General features: G+C 44.5%; 1 protein-coding gene across 1 annotated transcript in view; it reads right to left on the bottom strand.

Moving 5' to 3' along the window:
* Positions 1–17,743, bottom strand: part of LOC126335966 (galactosylgalactosylxylosylprotein 3-beta-glucuronosyltransferase P-like) — a 170,456-nt gene that overhangs the window by 30,151 nt on the left and 122,562 nt on the right. Inside the window, exon 4 of the mRNA XM_049999442.1 lies at positions 10,981–11,138. Within this exon, the coding sequence (XP_049855399.1) occupies positions 10,981–11,138 (158 nt within the window). The remainder of the gene's footprint in view (positions 1–10,980; positions 11,139–17,743) is intronic.

Below are 17,743 nucleotides of genomic sequence, written 5' to 3'. Positions count from 1 at the left end.
TATTACTGCGATAAGCCACTTTCACATTCCCAAGTACCGGGTGATCAAAAAGTATAAATTTGAAAACTTAATAAACCACGCAATAATGTAGATAGAGAGGTATAAATTGAGCCACGTGCTTGGAATGACAAGGGGTTTTATTAGAATCATCCCATATTGCTAGACGTGTGAAAGATCTCATGCGCGCGTCTTCTGGTGATGATCGTGGGCTCATTTGCCACTTTCGTCATGCTTGTCCTCCCAGGTGCACATAGATCTGTCCGTGCGATTATTGGCTTTGGGGTTACCTGAAGTCGCAAATGTATCGTGATCGACCGACATCTCTAGGGATGCTGAAAGACAGAATCCGAGGCCAATGCCTCACCATAACTCCGGACATGCTTTACAGTGCTGTTCACAACATTATTCCTCGACTACAGCTATTGTTGAGGAATGATGGTGGACATATTGAGCATTTCCTGTAAAGAACATCATCTTTGCCTTGACTTACTTTGTTATGCTAATTATTGCTATTCGGATCAGATGAAGCGCCATCTGTCGAACATTTTTTGAACTTTTGTATTTTTTTTGGTTCTAATAAAACCTCATGTCATTCCAAGCATGTGTGTCAATTTGTATCTCTCTATCTACATTATTCCGTGATTCATTCAATTTTTCAAATTTATACTGACTTTTTGATCACCCAGTATTATAATAAAATGATGCCACGACATTTTCATATAACCTATTGCTATTTGCTGTAATTTCCCCAAATACCCACGCCCCCACTCTAAGAAAAAAGATTCAACCAGTGCACAGCACATTATTCTAAAAAAAATACACCGATATTCAATCAACACAGTGTGATGTGTCTGCGAAACAATTTCCGCAATGCAACAGATACACACATGCTACATTTTGTTTGTCTCTTTAATTGGTGGTGACATCGTAGCGAGGCACAGAGAAGTTACCAGTCGAGCAACGGCGCCAGATTGCAACACGTAGGCCACCCCCTCCATATGTCCGGCGCTGCCCGCCACCTCTGTTATTAGCGTGCCATTGTGTAGCTACCACAGTGTAGCACCCAAGCAGGGAATTGCACTCTAAACACTCTATCTGTCACTGTACAGGACAGGAAATGATAGGGGTAATACACATTACTGAAAAGCGTACACACCCACGACCGACCAAGAAGCTATCTGGGAAGAGACTAACGCCCTAGCCTCGGACTGTGTACCTACTCTCTCCCTGCAACCTCTCCCAAGGATACAGTAAGCTCAAACACTTCCTGTGGCATCTGCAGTACGATAAGTCAGGCACGACGTTACCTGTCAAAGAGACAACCGGAAGCAGAGCTTAATGGCTAACTATTAAGTATCGATAATTCTATATAATAAAATGTGCATAAATATCGATGATATTTCAACGAATGTAATGTTAATAACATACTACTGCCGCTAGCAATGTATTCACATATACACTACTAGCCATTAAAATTGCCACACCAAGACGAAATGCAGATGATAAACGGGTATTCATTGGGCAAATATATTATACTAAAACTGACATGTGATTACATTTTGATGCAATTTGGGTGCATAGACCCTGAGAAATCAGTACCCAGAACAACCAGCTCTGGCCGTAATAACGGCCTTGATACGCCTGGGCATTGAGTCAAACAGACCTTGGATGGGGTGTACAGGTACAGCTGCCCATGCAGCTTCAACACGTTACCACAGTACAAGAGTACTGGCGTATTGTGACGGGCCAGTTGCTCGGCCACCATTGACCAGACGTTTTCAGTTGGTGAGATATCTGGAGAATGTGCTGGCCAGGGCAGCAGTCGAACATTTTCTGTATCCAGAAAGGCCAGTACAGGACCTGCTACATGCGGCCGTGCATTATCCTGCTGAAATGTAGGATTTCGCAGGGATCGAATGAAGGGTAGAGCCACGGGTCATAACACATCTGAAATGTAACGTCCACTGTTCAAAGCGTCGTCAGTGCGAACAAGAGATGACCGAGACGTGTAACCAATGGCACCCCATACCATCACGCCGGGTGATACGCCAGTATGGCGATGACGAATATACGCTTCCAATGTTGCGTTTACCGCGATGTCGCCAAACACGGATGCGACCATTATGATACTGTAAACAGAACATGGTTTCATCCGAAAAAATGACGTTTTGCCATTAGTGCACCCAGGTCCTTCGTTGATTACACAACCCAGGTGCTCCTGGGTAACAGCAGCCATGGTCTCCGAGCTGATAGTCCATGTTGGTGCAAACGTCATCGAACTGTTCGTGCAGGTGGTTGTTGTCTTGCAAACGTCCCCATCAGTAGACTCAGGGATCTACATCTACATCTACATGACTACTCTGCAATTCACATTTAAGTGCTTGGCAGAGGATCGAGACGTGGCTGCACGATCCGTTTAGCCATGCGGATAAGATGCTTGCAATCTCGACTGCTAGTGATGCCACGCCGTTGTGATACAGCACGGCGTTCCGTATTACCCTCCAGAACCCACCGATTCCATATTCTGCTAACAGTTATTGGATCTCGACCAACGCGAGCAGCAATATCGCGATACGATAAAACGCAATTGCGATAGGCTATAATTCGACCTTTATCAAAGTCGGAAACGTGATGGTACGCATTTCCCCTCCTTACACTAGGTATCACAACAACGTTTCACAAAGCAACTCCGGTCAACTGCTGTTTGTGTATCAGAAGTCGATTGGAAACTTTCCGCATTTCAGCACGTTGTAGGTGTCGCCACCGTCGCCAACCTTGTGTGAATGTTCTGAAAAGCTAATCATTTGCATATCACAGCATCTTCTTCCTGTCCGTTAAATTTCGCGTCTGTAGCACGTCATCTTAGTGGTGTAGCAATTTTAATGGCCAACAGTGTAACAAAGCACTTGACAACTGAAAGCATCTTCCGAAACGCATCACTGGCATAGGCACCTCCAGCATTAGCCTTTCTGGTTCTGAAATGTAGTATTTGACCAACAAAGCGATCAGTGATTTATAGTGACAGATCGCAGGAGCTTGTTGTTGTTATTGACCACCCCGCGATTTTATGGCGAATAAAGTACACCTCTTGAAATCGGACAGTCCAGGTGTTACTCCACTGTGTCATCCCCACGGTAGATCTTGCTTATCGATCATTAGAGGAATTAATGTACGCCTCGAAATACCTTGTTGTAATTGTCTGGAGCGACCTGATGTAGGGTTGATAAAGCATATCTCTGATTCGGATGTTCTTGCAGGAATTAACTTTGTCATCCACGCAAGAAGTGGCTTACAGACAACGTATTAGTCTGATCTTTAATAAGAGTATTTACCCGTCGGTCTGAGGCCCTTATCAGTTTGGAATAATGAAATAGATGTGCGTTTAAAATTGGTTCTATTCCATACCGGGTGCCTTGTGCACCGGCTGGTCATGAACTTCTTAAAATAAGTCAGTCTAGTGCGGAAATTGTTTCATGTGTTTATGGGCAACGTCTTGTGGGGTATGTTCAGTTTAACCTAGAGACGTAAAACAACATTGTGAGACATAGGTACATTAAAACGGGGCAAGGGGTACGGTGACGCAGAGTGCCAGGCTGTCTAGCTATCTTTACAACTAACAATAACTGTGAACTTACGTAAGAAGTAACGTGCTGAGCCAACATCTGTCCTTCAATGGCAGCATACGACCTTATGAGAAAATTATTAACAAATATCGACGTGTTGTCATTAGGCAAATATAAAAGCATACGAGACCTGAAGCCGGGAATAAAATGCTAAGTATAAGTACAATATGTACCGGAAAGAAGAACTGTGACAAACCAAAAACAAGTTAATTAAAAGGCTTACATAATATGGAGGCCACTGCGTTCCGCAGCATGGACCGTTCCGTACAGGGAAGGAATTCTATGTGCAATTTTACGATATAAATGGAGAAAGCTAAAATTATGACACTATCCTGTAATCATAATTGCTACTTACATAGAAATATAAAGAGCCCTGGAACATAAGATACGTCGGACCTTGCAGCCATCCACAAAAAAATGAAGCTGCAAAGACAAGACTTTCCAACCTTAGTGACAGACGTTATAAAAATACATCTACATCTACATCTACATGACTACTCTGCAATTCACATTTAAGTGCTTGGCAGAGGGTTTATCGAACCACAATCATACTATCTCTCTACTATTCCACTCCCGAACAGCGAGCGGGAAAAACGAACACCTAAACCTTTCTGTTCGAGCTCTGATTTCTCTTATTTTATTTTGATGATCATTCCTACCTATGTAGGTTGGGGTCAACAAAATATTTTCGCATTCGAAAGAGGAAGTTGGTGACTGAAATTTCGTAAAAAGGTCTGGCCGCGACGAAAAACGTCTTTGCTGTAATGACTTCCATCCCAACTCGTGTATCATATCTGCCACACTCTCTCCCCTATAACGTGATAATACAAAACGAGCTGCCCTTTTTTGCACCCTTTCCATGTCCTCAGTCAATTCCACCTGGTAAGGATCCCACACCGCGCAGCAATATTCTAACAGAGGACGAACGAGTGTAGTGTAAGCTGTCTCTTTAGTGGACTTGTTGCATCTTCTAAGTGTCCTGCCAATGAAACGCAACCTTTGGCTCGCCTTCCCGACAATATTATCTATGTGGTCCTTCCAACTGAAGTTGTTCGTAATTTTAACACCCAGGTACTTAGTTCAATTGACAGCCTTGAGAATTGTACTATTTATCGAGTAATCGAATTCCAACGGATTTCTTTTGGAACTCATGTGGATCATCTCACACGTTTCGATATTTAGCGTCAACTGCCACCTGACACACCAAACAGCAATCTTTTCTAAATCGCTTTGCAACTGATACTGGTCTTCGGATGACCTTACTAGACGGTAAATTACAGCATCATCTGCGAACAATCTAAGAGAACTACTCAGATTGTCACCCAGGTCATTTATATAGATCAGGAACAGCAGAGGTCCCAGGACGCTTCCCTGGGGAACACCTGATATCACTTCAGTTTTACTCGATGATTTGCCGTCTATTACTACGAACTGCGACCTTCCTGACAGAAAATCAAGAATCCAGTCGCACAACTGAGACGATACCCCATAGCTCCGCAGCTTGATTAGAAGTCGCTTGTGAGGAACGGTGTCAAAAGCTTTCCGCAAATCTAGAAATACGGAATCAACTTGAGATCCCCTGTCGATAGCGGCCATTACTTCGTGCGAATAAAGAGCTAGCTGCGTTGCACAAGAGCGATGTTTTCTGAAGCCATGCTAATTACGTGTCAATAGATCGTTCCCTTCGAGGTGATTCATAATGTTTGAATACAGTATATGCTCCAAACCCCTACTGCAAACCGACGTCAATGATATAGGTCTGTAGTTAAATGGATTACTCCCACTACCCATCTTGAACACTGGTGCGACCTGCGCAATTTTCCAATCTGTAGGTACAGATCTATCGGTGAGCGAGCCGTTGTATATGGGTGCTAAGTAGGGAGCTATAGTATCAGCTTAATCTGAAAGGAACCTAATTGGTATACAATCTGGACCTGAAGACTTGCCTGTATCAAGCGATTTGAGTTGCTTCGCAACCCCTAAGGGACTGCTAAGAAACTCAGATGTTCGTGTTTCAAATTCTGGAATATTCCATTCGTCTTCCCTGGTGAAGGAATTTAGGAAAACTGCGTTCAATAACTCCGCTTTAGCGGCACAGTCGTCGGTAACAGTACCATCGGCACTGCGCAGCGAAGGTATTGACTGCGTCTTGCCGCTTGTGTACTTTACATACGACCAGAATTTCTTCGGATTTTCTACCAAATTTCGAGACAATGTATCGTTGTGGAACCTATTAAAGGCATCTCGCATCGAAGTACGTGCCAAATTTCGCGCGTCTGTAAATTTTAGCCCATCTTCGGGATTTCGCGTTCTTCTGAACTTCGCATGCTTTTTCCGTTGCCTGTGCAACAGCGTTCGGACCTTTTTTGTGTACCACGGGGGATCCGTTCCATCTCTTACCAATTTATGAGGTATGAATATCTCAATTGCTGTTGCTACTATATCTTTGAATTTGAGCCACATCTCGTCTACATTCGCATAGTCAGTTCGGAAGGAATGGAAATTGTCTTTTAGGAAGGCTTCTAGTGACACTTTATCCACTTTTTTGAATAAAATTATTTTGCGTTTGTTTCTGATGGATTTGGAAGAAACTGTATTGAGCCTAGCTACAACGACCTTGTGATCACTAATCCCTGTATCAGTCATGATACTCTCTATCATCTCTGGATTGTTTGTGGCTAAGAGGTCAAGTGTGTTTTTTCAACCATTTACAATTCGCGTGGGTTCGTGGACTAACTGCTCGAAATAATTTTCGGAGAAAGCATTTAGGACAATCTCGGAAGACGTTTTCTGCTTACCACCGGTTTTGAACCAGTATTTTTGTCAACATACCGAGGGTAGGTTGAAGTCCCCACCAACTATAACCGTATGAGTGGGGTATTTATTTGTTACGAGACTCAAACTTTCTCTGAACTGTTCCGCAACTGTATCATCGGAGTCTGGGGGTCGGTAGAAGGAGCCAATTATTAACTTAATTCGGCTGTTAAGTACAACCTCCACCCATACCAATTAGCACGGAGTATCTACTTCGACTTCACTACAAGATAAACCACTACTGACAGACACAAACACTCCACCACCAATTCTGCCTAATCTATCTTTCCTGAACACCGTCTGAGACTCCATAAAAATTTCTGCAGAACTTATTTCAGCCTTTAGGCAGCTTTCTGTACCTATAACGATATCAGCTTGTGTGCTTTCTATTAGCGCTAAAAGCTCAGGGACTTTTCCAGCGCAACTACAACAATTTACAACTATAATTCCGACTGTTCCTTGATCCAAGCACGTCCTGTAATTGCCATGCACCCTTTGACATTGCAGCCCACCCCGTACTTTCCCGAGGCCTTCTAACCTAAAACAACCGCCAAACAGCCTCCGCTACCCGTGTAGCCGCCAGCTGAGTGTAGTGAACTCCTGACCTAACATATAGTTAACCGGAAGTTTTTTTCCTAATCGTCATTCCTAAAGTACTGAGCAATGGCGATTCGGTTATAACTTCCTCGACTTCTCTCGGTTTTGCTTTATTCTTCGGAGTAAATGCCTTTTCCCCGCAGATCAAGGACTTAAGGTACACGGTCATATAGAAATGTCTAATTAGCAGGAGATGGTGGAGGGTTATAAGGTGAATGCAGCATGGATGCCTATACAAGAAGACGCCATTCTCGCCTCATACTCAAAGATGCCACTACGCATGGAACAAGTTATCAGGGCCCATGGCGTACCCTTTGCCTTCTGGTAAACTCAAATGCTAATCGTGTCTGCAGAACATACTAGTTTTCATGTCCAATGAATACGAACGTCGTATCTCTAGTCGTTCAAGGTATTCTGTTTCTTTGTTTTTTTTTTCGAAACGTGTGTATAAACCCCAGAGTTTGCGTGTGGCTGTGGTAGATAGCTCGTTTCGGCTGTACCGATGCTGGACGTTATTTGTCGACGAAAAGGTTATGTCCACACCATATTTTCTGGTAGGGGACATCGCCTTTTTGTCGATAAACTATCTTACGATAGTGTGCCTACAGAAGTGATTTTAACAAATGTAGTATTAATGAGTAACGGATCTAGCAGAAATTTAAATTTGCCAGGACTGGTTTTTCTGTTGATAAAGGCCGTCTGTAATATGAGGTTGCGTAGTACACGTGGTGCCGAGGTCACGACCACCTCGCCAGCTCCTCCACTTCCTTCTCTTCCTTTGTCTGAACAGGCCTCAGAAGTTTAAATGGTAGCGAGCAACAGCCATCTCATCCTCAGCCGACATCTGCTACTTCTTGCAAAAACCAGGGGCATGTTATCAGAAAATCACTCTCTTGTCCATTGTCAGCTTTCACGACTAGAGCTGCTATTGTGCGATTTAGTCAAAATTCAGCAGTTGTGATGTCTTGTTGTGGTGTACTCTATGAGAATTTGGTATCGGGGAAACTATTACATTATCATACAAATACGGCAAACTTCACAGATGGATATATTTTATTGTTAACTATTTTAATAATTTGTATATTTGTATATTATTTTAATAATTTGTATAAGAGGATGTAGATGAACATGAAATGGGAGATATGATACAGCGTGAAGAGTTTGACCGAGCACTGGAAGACATTAGTCGAAACGAAGCCCCAGGAGTAGACAACATTCCATTAAAACTACTGATAGCCTTGGGGAAGCAAGTCCTGACAAAATTCTACCATCTGGTGAGCAAGATGTATGAGACAGGCGAAATTCCCTCAGACTTCAAGAAGAATGTAATAATTCCAATCCCAAAGAAAGCAGGTGTTGACAGATGTTAAAATTATTGAACTGTCAGTTTAATACGTCACAGCTGCGAAATACTAACGCGAATTCTTTACAGACGAATGGAAAAACCGGTAGTAGCCGACCTCGGGGAAGATCAGTTTGGATTCCGTAGAAATGTAGGAACACGTGAGGCAATAGTGACCCTACGACTTATCTTAGCAGAAAGATTAAGGAAAGGAAATCCTACGTCTCTAGCATTTGTAGACTTAGAGAAGGTTGTTGACAATGTTGACTGGAATCTCTTTCTAATTCTAAAGGTGGCAGGGGTAAAATACAGGGAACGAAAGGCTATTTACAATTAATACAGAAACCAGATGGCACTTATAAGAGTCGAGGAGCATGAGAGGGAAACAGTGGTTGGGAAGGGAGTGAGTCAGGGTTGTAGCCTATCCTCGATGTTATTCAGTCTGAATATTGAACAAGCAGTAAAGGAAAGAAAAGAAAAATTTGGAGAAGAAATAAAAAAATTATGGTTCGCCGATGACACTGTAATTCTGTCAGAGACAGCAAAGGACTTGGAAGAGCAGTTGAACGGAATGGACAGTGTCTAGAAAGGAGGATATAAGATGAACATCAACAAAAGCAAAAGGAGGATAATTTCATATAGTCGAATTAAGTCGGGTGATGCTGAGGGAATTAGAATAGGTAATGAGACACTTAAAATAGTTTGCTATTTCTGGAGCAAAATAATTGATGATGGTCTTAGTAGAGAGGATATAAAATGTAGACTGGCAATGGCAAGGAAAGCGTTTCTGAAGAAGAGAAATTTGTTAAATCAAGTATTGATTGAAGTGCTAGGAAGTCGTTTCTGGAAGTATTTGTACGGAGTGTAGCCATGTATGGATGTGAAACATGGTCGATAAATAGTTTAGACAAGAAGAGAATAGAAGCTTTCGAAATGTGGTGCTACAGAAGAATGCTGAAGATAAGATGGGTAGATCACATAACTAATGAGGAGGTATTTAATAGAATTGGGGAGAAGGGGAGTTTGTGGCACAACTTGACTAGAAGAAGTGATCGGTTGCTAGGACATGTTCTGAGGCATCAAGGGATCACCAATTTAGTACTGGAGGGCAGCGTGGAGGGTAAAAGTCGTAGAGGGAGACCAAGAGATGAATACTCTAAGCATATTCAGAAGGATGTAGGCTACAGTAGGTACTTGGAGATGAATAAGTTAGCACAGGATGGAGTAGCATGGAGAACATCAATCCAGTCTCAGGACTGAAGACCACAACGACAACAACAAGACCAGAAACTTGAAAGACTCTATTTCAATGAGATGCTGAATGACTAAAGAGTCATTACAGTTAATACTTTCTTGACTGGCTACATCATTTAATTGTGATGCCACCCAATACCATTTATTTAATTCATTAGAACCAATTGTACTTTATGTTATTTATTATTCGCAATGACTTCCCAACGTTTGGTAAATTTGGACTGACTATCACTGATAGTTGATGTACATTACGCAGTCAGGCTGCTGCCGGGCGTGGAACCTGAGTTTGGCGGTTTAGCGTTTCCGACCATAGTGAGTCAAATGTCTAATCTGAACCACATCATTCGCAGCACTAGCCTTCATCAAATTTTTTCCTGGTAAATGACAAATGACTTTTCTCATCCGGAATAATCAAATGTGATTTTAATTTTGCTCATTTAATCGACTCTTTTCCATGCTACATCGATTTGGGACGGGGAACTTGATTCCCATTGATCCACCGCTTCCGCTACGTAAATGGCAGGACCCTTCGTTCCTGAAACAGTACTGATGGTTTGGTGGCCTTATCATATGCTGGGGGGGGGGGGCAATTGAGGGAAGGTGGAAGGGGGTTTATGCAAGCCAAGGTCGTCTAGAAATATACTTAATACAGCGCTGCTATCCACTACACCGCGCTGATTGCACCACAGCCCATGGCAGTACACTATTTTGCATTAACTGTGTGGGGGAAATCGTTACAATCTGTGATGGAAGTAAGTTCTCTAAGCCACTGTGGCTTTGAACATGATATTTTCTGCCCTCATCTCATTTACTGTCAGCTTGTATCTACGTATGTGTGTGCAACAATCCTGACTCATTTTCAAAGCACCATGTTGAAAACTGTGAAGCACAGCACATTTTTTTCTAGGTGTTGACCTCTCTTAGTGAATGTGGTGTTCAGTAAGCATACATTACGCAGTAGGTTAGTTTGCCTTCCAAACTTTCTTGTACGATTAAGGATTATATTCTGTAGAAAACACACAAATAGGCTTTAAGGATTAGTCTTTAGTTCTCGTACTCTCTTACAGAATAAAAACATTATTATCTGTTGCCAAGTATGGCTGCAATTGTGTTCCTCAGGACAAAAGGAAATAATGTAGCTACAAGTGGGCTGCAGTGCGTGTTATCTTATTCAAGAGATGCTAGAAATTTAGGAAGTTACACAAGATTTTTTCTTTAAGATAATCATTCGAAATTATGTGGAAACTGCAGGAATTACGAGATGATTTATGTTCATAAATAAGTTTTAAACAACTGTAACTTCAAAGAATTCACGTTCCATTAATTTCGGTGGAAAAATTGGTTTCTTACTTCTTCAAATAACCGAATGTCATAAGAGTTGTCGTCATCAGCAAAATACAAGACACCTCTCGATGCGTTTGCTCTTATCCACTGCAGGCCCCTATTTCGTTGTGGCACTCCACGTGGTTTGCTTCCTGGTAGGATGTTACACTCCTCCGGCATAGGCGCTACACAGAAAATAAATAGCAAATTAGAACGGAGGTAACATCTGGCACCCGGAGTATATCAACTTGCATAGCCCGTTGAAATAATTAGTAGGTCGATTAAGTTGTAACTTAGACAGCTGAAAGAGCTGTAATGATATTCTTCACGACTGGAATTAATCAAGTTTAAAACATTATGAAACAGCTGTTTAGGATAAAATGCAGGCATTATTACTGTAAAACTCCACATTGTAATAACATATTTTGTCTCAGTACATTAACAGTATTTTATTTTCTTTATTGTGTTTCCTCTTTAGTGATAGCATGCTCAGGCGCTAATTCGAAATGACACACAAACTGAAAATTAAGCTATACTGCTTACGGGAATGAGATATCACGAATATTTGGTTTTCTTCCATAGTATGATATTACCAATTTAAAATTGTGCGTTGATTTCTCAGGCTTACAAGTTTTAAATTGTCCACATTTGTAAAAGATACGTCTATTTTGAAATCTCAGAGACAAATGTACAGTCTTAGGCATATAAACTGACCGCCGGCCGGCCGCCACGGAGATTAAGTCCGAGTCGTTCACTTACGGTGGCCAAGAAAACTGACCCCCCTTGACAACTCTAAGTCCGGCCATCTGCACAATCTGGCAACACTGTAAGATGCGGAAGTGTTGAGAGGAAGTGTTGTCTACTTCCGAGATGTTATTGGAATGTGTGAGCACGCGGTCTAGTGGTAATGCTCGAGCATTCTAAACTTCTGATCGCCTATTTGCCTCAGTTTTTTTTTTTTAACCACATTTCGGCCCTCGTGTAAAGTTATAAGGTAATTCGATTCACATTCTACCCACCAGCAACAACAAGTACTTCCAGAAACAATTCCGCAGGACGGTTCGTGGCTACATAGCGATCGGAACAGCTTACGCTCGAGCGTTTCCTCGCGCTGCAGCGGCTACCGGCCACCGGCCAGACACCACCCGCGGCCTGAAATTCGGCGCCGCCAATGTGAACGCGGCGCGACGCTGTCAGTGTATGTATTAACTGTCATTTTCGAGTCTGAAGTACTAGTTATCATCTTACAGTTCAGCATAGGATTTTGCTTACCTGAAAATCATGAACTACCGTTAAACATTGTAAAACTGAGTCGCAATTGGGAAATGGTGTAACATCTACAACACAATATTTACTTTTCATATAACAGAGTGGTGAATGCAGAGGAGGCAGCTAGAAAGATTTGAACTATGTGTGTAGCGAGTGCTTTAGGGAAAAATACGCCAGAAAAAGATATTCTTGTTTCAACAAAGATCGTTCTGGCATGAATGATTTTCCACATTAACGAAGTCTCGACTACTGATATATGTTATGGATTACCATTTAGCCGTCATGCGACATTTGCATTCAACAAGCAAAGTTCAGAAATCTGGTGTAGGAGTACTGCATGCTCTAATTCGAAACAACAAAAATCAGTGGAGTGGCTATTATTGAACGTCATCAGGTCGTTCACTGAGCATTCCTATGCAATACTGTTACTGGTGACGAGTTATGATGCCTTTATCGTTAACTTCCTAAGAATAAATGAAAGGCTGAGTCCCACCAAAAGACGTAAACTTGAGCAAAGGGAAATGTGAACATAATATTTTACATCTGATAGCTCCAAAAATGTGTTTTGCGCTACGAATTCTGCCCTAAGGGGTGTGTGCATCACAGCTGGAATTTATTGGCAACAACGGAGACACCTTTCGGTCGCAGTGTAAGAAAATCGACCACCAAAACTACATTGCCTGTGCTACTGCATGATCACGCACTCTGTTGATTTTAGAAACAAAACTATCCAAGAGATTGATAGGAAAGTCGTCTCTCAGGTACTTGTATTTATAGCGAGCATTTGTCCCTCTCGTCATATACTCGTAAAATTTTACCTTTCCCGCTGTTGATCGGTCAACCGTCATGGCAACTCATTTCTAGACGAAAATACTCTTCAAACTACACTGGTCTAATGACATCGTTAGAACCAGTAGGTTTCTACAGGCGTAGAATTTATAAACTACTTTAGCATTGTCAGATTGTTTTAGATATCGTGAAAGGAAATTCCGATGCTGATTAATTCCTCTTTGATGATTACTTTTGCGTTCAGTAAACTATTGGAAAAGCCAATTAAAATATTCACCAACGGAGGCAGCGAACACATGACAGGCAAGCACGTTACCTTTTTTAAATTTTTTTATAGACGCTACCCCTTTTTTTGACGCAACCTTCCTTTTTTTTTAGGTGGATCAGGTAGGGGGCTGGCGGAGGCAAGGTGGGCAGGGGTCGCGACCCGAGGCCTGTCCACGATGTCTCCTCCCTCCCATCCTGGGGATGTGATGTGGTACAAAGGATACAGTTGGTGTATTCTTGTGATTTTTTTAATTTATTCATTTATTTATTTTTAATTTCTTTTTAACTTTTTTTTAATAGTAAGGAGCTGAAAACTAGTAAGTGCACTCGTTGCGTCGAGTTGGGGACGCACGTAACTGAAACCATGCTAATAGTTGTAGAAAAAGGCATAAAGAAAGAGAGCAAAGTGCGGGGCGCAGGAAACCATGAAACAAAACTGAAGGGTGGAATCCATACCACCATTAACCAGTGCTACATCTTGCACCGGATGGGAAAACTAAAAGTGCGAAGATCTTTTCGCACTGGGGACAAAAAGAGGAAATGGGACAAATACTGCTACAGAGTGTGAGGGTTCACAACGAAACTCTGCATCTGCTGTATCATCCAGGTATGACTTCCCGTAATGATGAATGTAGATCCCACGTTGTACCGTGTAGTGTTCTATTATCGTATTGTAATTTTAGCTGCTCTTACCCGAGATGTTCCAGCTACGTGGAGGGTCGTGGAATGCACTCCACAAAAAATTGGAAAAATATTGTCGATACTTTGGGTTACGGAGGATCTTGCAATGTCGTTCCTGCAAATAGTTCCAAAAGTCTAAAGTGTCCTTAGTGCCGTCTTGAAACAAATAGTGCACTGCATGTCCACGAAGCCACGTCATTGCATTAGTTTTAGTGCGTGGGTAATACGTTACATCCGGGTATAAGATAGTCTTGGGTTCGATATGATTCGGCGTTACCCGAAGGAAGTATGCTGACATTTGCCTCACTAAGCGCCACACTGCTGTAGACTCGCCACAGCTAAGACGGTGTTCATCGTTGTCTTGAACGCCACAGCTCGTGCACGTGGATGAGTCTACCATGTGGATCGCATGTAGCCTTGATCTGGTCACTTGCTTACCGTTGACAGTGATATACCACATCGCCGTGACGTCAGTGTCCAGTGTTACGTGGTGAATTGTCCTCCACACTACTCGCCAGTTGACGTTCGGGTGCTTCCTCTCCACTACGTTATCGGGTCGTCCACGTTGCAGGACCCTATAAACCGTCTTTGCCGTCGCCAGTTGAGTCGCTGGTAAGGCAAGTCGAACGTAACTGAGTTCAAGGTAAAAGACACCGATGTAGAATAGCGAAGAGAGGACGTGGTGTATCGGCACAGGCGGCAACAGGGAGGGTGGTGCTAGTTCTTCTATTAACAAACTGGTCACATTGTCCGGCGGCGGTGCCATAGTTTGACTAATGTGCTCACAAATAGGGCGACCGCTCTGTCATAAACGTGATAAAGGCCAAGCCCTCCCCGATCCGGGGGAAGGATGAGAGTCTCATATTTGATTTTGAAAAGCATTCCAGAACTCACGAAGGACCCAAAAGCCGCAAGTATACGGCGAGCTAACATCACCGGTATAGGTAATATCTGGGCGTAGTGCGGAATGCGTGACGCTAAATGTGTGTTGACATACTGGGTCAGTTGGACGATGTCCAGGGCTCGTACGCGGTTGTTGCCAATTCCAGTCTGGACATTTCGTAAAAGCCGTCGAAAGTTGTGAGCAGCGGTCCGTCGTATATCGTCTGTAAAATCAATGCCCAGACATTTCAAATTATCACTGAGCAGTAAGGGGGTGACACTGTTCTCAGACAATCCGACCCCGATGTTCATCGCCACCGATTTTGCGACGTTGATACGACTACCAGTGGCCATGCCATATTTCGCTATCCAAGTTAGTGCGCTAGCGGTGTCGTCACCGTTGCGGATGACAATCACCAGGTCGTCAGCGTACGCTTTACATCGGAAAGTGTGGCCTCGTAACGTCATACCCGTTAGTCGTTGGCGCAGGCCGCAGAGGAGAGGTTCCATGGCCACAGCGTAAAGTAAAGTGGACAGAGGGCAGCCTTGGTGTATCGATCGAGAAATGGTGAGGGGCTGCGAAGGTCGGCCGTTGACGATCACCTTGGACGTCGCGCCACGGAGTAGTCGCATGACGACAGTGACGAATGGCTGTGGGTACCGCATATGTTGGAGGATCGCTTCCAAATAGTTGTGGTCCACTCGGTCGAAAGCTTGACTAAAATCGATGGCCGCCAGTGCACCCTTCAGATTACATGCCCTCGCCAGTGAGATCAAGTCACGATATTCGCTGAGTGCCGTTTGAATATTATTGTCGCCTCCTAATAACGTCTGATCGGTTGAGACAACATTGCGTAGGGTCTGGCGTATCCGCGCCGCCAACAGTCGAGAAAAGGTCTTAAAGTCGCAGTTCAATAGCGTCAACGGGCGGTAGACTGCAGTCGTGAGCCACCGGACGGTTTGTGAATAGAAATAATCATCCCTTCCACAAGGGCCGCAGGGAGCGGCACGGCCGGGGATAGTACACTCCTGGAAATTGAAATAAGAACACCGTGAATTCATTGTCCCAGTAAGGGGAAACTTTATTGACACATTACTGGGGTCAGATACATCACATGATCACACTGACAGAACCACAGGCACATAGACACAGGCAACAGAGCATGCACAATGTCGGCACTAGTACAGTGTATATCCACATTTCGCAGCAATGCAGGCTGCTATTCTCCCATGGAGACGATCGTAGAGATGCTGGATGTAGTCCTGTGGAACGGCCACCTGGCGCCTCAGTTGGACCAGCGTTCGTGCTGGACGTGCAGACCGCGTGAGACGACGCTTCATCCAGTCCCAAACATGCTCAATGGGGGACAGATCCGGAGATCTTGCTGGCCAGGGTAGTTGACTTACACCTTCTAGAGCTCGTTGGGTGGCACGGGATACATGCGGACGTGCATTGTCCTGTTGGAACAGCAAGTTCCCTTGCCGGTCTAGGAATGGTAGAACGATTGGTTCGATGACGGTTTGGATGCACCGTGCACTATTCAGTGTCCCCTCGACGATCACCAGAGGTGTACGGCCAGTGTAGGAAATCGCTCCCCACACCATGATGCCGGGTGTTGGCCCTGTGTGCCTCGGTCGTATGCAGTCCTGATTGTGGCGCTCACGTGCACGGCGCCAAACACGCATACGACCATCATTGGCACCAAGGCAGAAGCGACTCTCATCGCTGAAGACGACACGTCTCCATTCGTCCCTCCATTCACGCCTGTCGCGACACCACTGGAGGCGGGCTGCACGATGTTGGGGCGTGAGCGGAAGACGGCCTAACGGTGTGCGGGACCGTAGCCCAGCTTCATGGAGACGGTTGCGAATGGTACTCGCCGATACCCCAGGAGCAACAGTGTCCCTAATTTGCTGGGAAGTGGCTGTGCGGTCCCCTACGGCACTGCGTAGGATCCTACGGTCTTGGCGTGCATCCGTGCGTCGCTGCGGTCCGGTCCCAGGTCGACGGGCACGTGCACCTTCCGCCGACCACTGGCGACAACATCGATGTACTGTGGAGACCTCACGCCCCACGTGTTGAGCAATTCGGCGGTACGTCCACCCGGCCTCCCGCATGCCCACTATACGCCCTCGCTCAAAGTCCGTCAACTGCACATACGGTTCACGTCCACGCTGTCGCGGCATGCTACCAGTGTTAAAGACTGCGATGGAGCTCCGTATGCCACGGCAAACTGGCTGACACTGACGGCGGTGGTGCACAGATGCTGCGCAGCTAGCGCGATTCGACGGCCAACACCGCGGTTCCTGGTGTGTCCGCTGTGCCGTGCGTGTGATCATTGCTTGTACAGCCCTCTCGCAGTGTCCGGAGCAAATATGGTGTGTCTGACACACCGGTGTCAATGTGTTCTTTTTTCCATTTCCAGGAGTGCAGTTCGCGACAGATGTCCGTCCATCGGGAGGCTAATAAATATTGAAAAGTCCGGTAAAATTCCAAGGGGAGGCCATCGGGACCCGGACACTTGTTGACAGCTCCTTTTCTAATGGCGTTGATCACTTCTTCTTCTGTAATTTCTTCCATCAAGGCCGCTTCTATTACCGGGGTGACTGTGCCGTAAATCGTCTGAGAGACGTCCTCCAGTGCTGTCGGATCAGGGGTCTGAGCGGAATAGAGCTGGGAATAATGATTGTAGAAACCTGTGTTTATGTCTTGTTGCTTGGTGAGGCGATGACCGTCCTCCGTGTCAATGAAGCGTATCAGCGCTCGTTGGCGTCGTTTACGTTCACGGAGGACGTGGAACATTGACGGGCGATCGCTAGGTATCCGATCCTGCGTCCTCGAGCGGATGACTACCCCCTCTAGGTGGCGTCGCATATGAACGAGGATCTGAGCCTTAGCACG

The sequence above is a fragment of the Schistocerca gregaria genome, chromosome 2, assembly GCF_023897955.1.
Source record: "Schistocerca gregaria isolate iqSchGreg1 chromosome 2, iqSchGreg1.2, whole genome shotgun sequence".
In the NCBI taxonomy this organism is placed as follows: Eukaryota; Metazoa; Arthropoda; class Insecta; order Orthoptera; family Acrididae; genus Schistocerca; species Schistocerca gregaria.
This window is presented reverse-complemented; position numbering and strand designations above follow the sequence as displayed.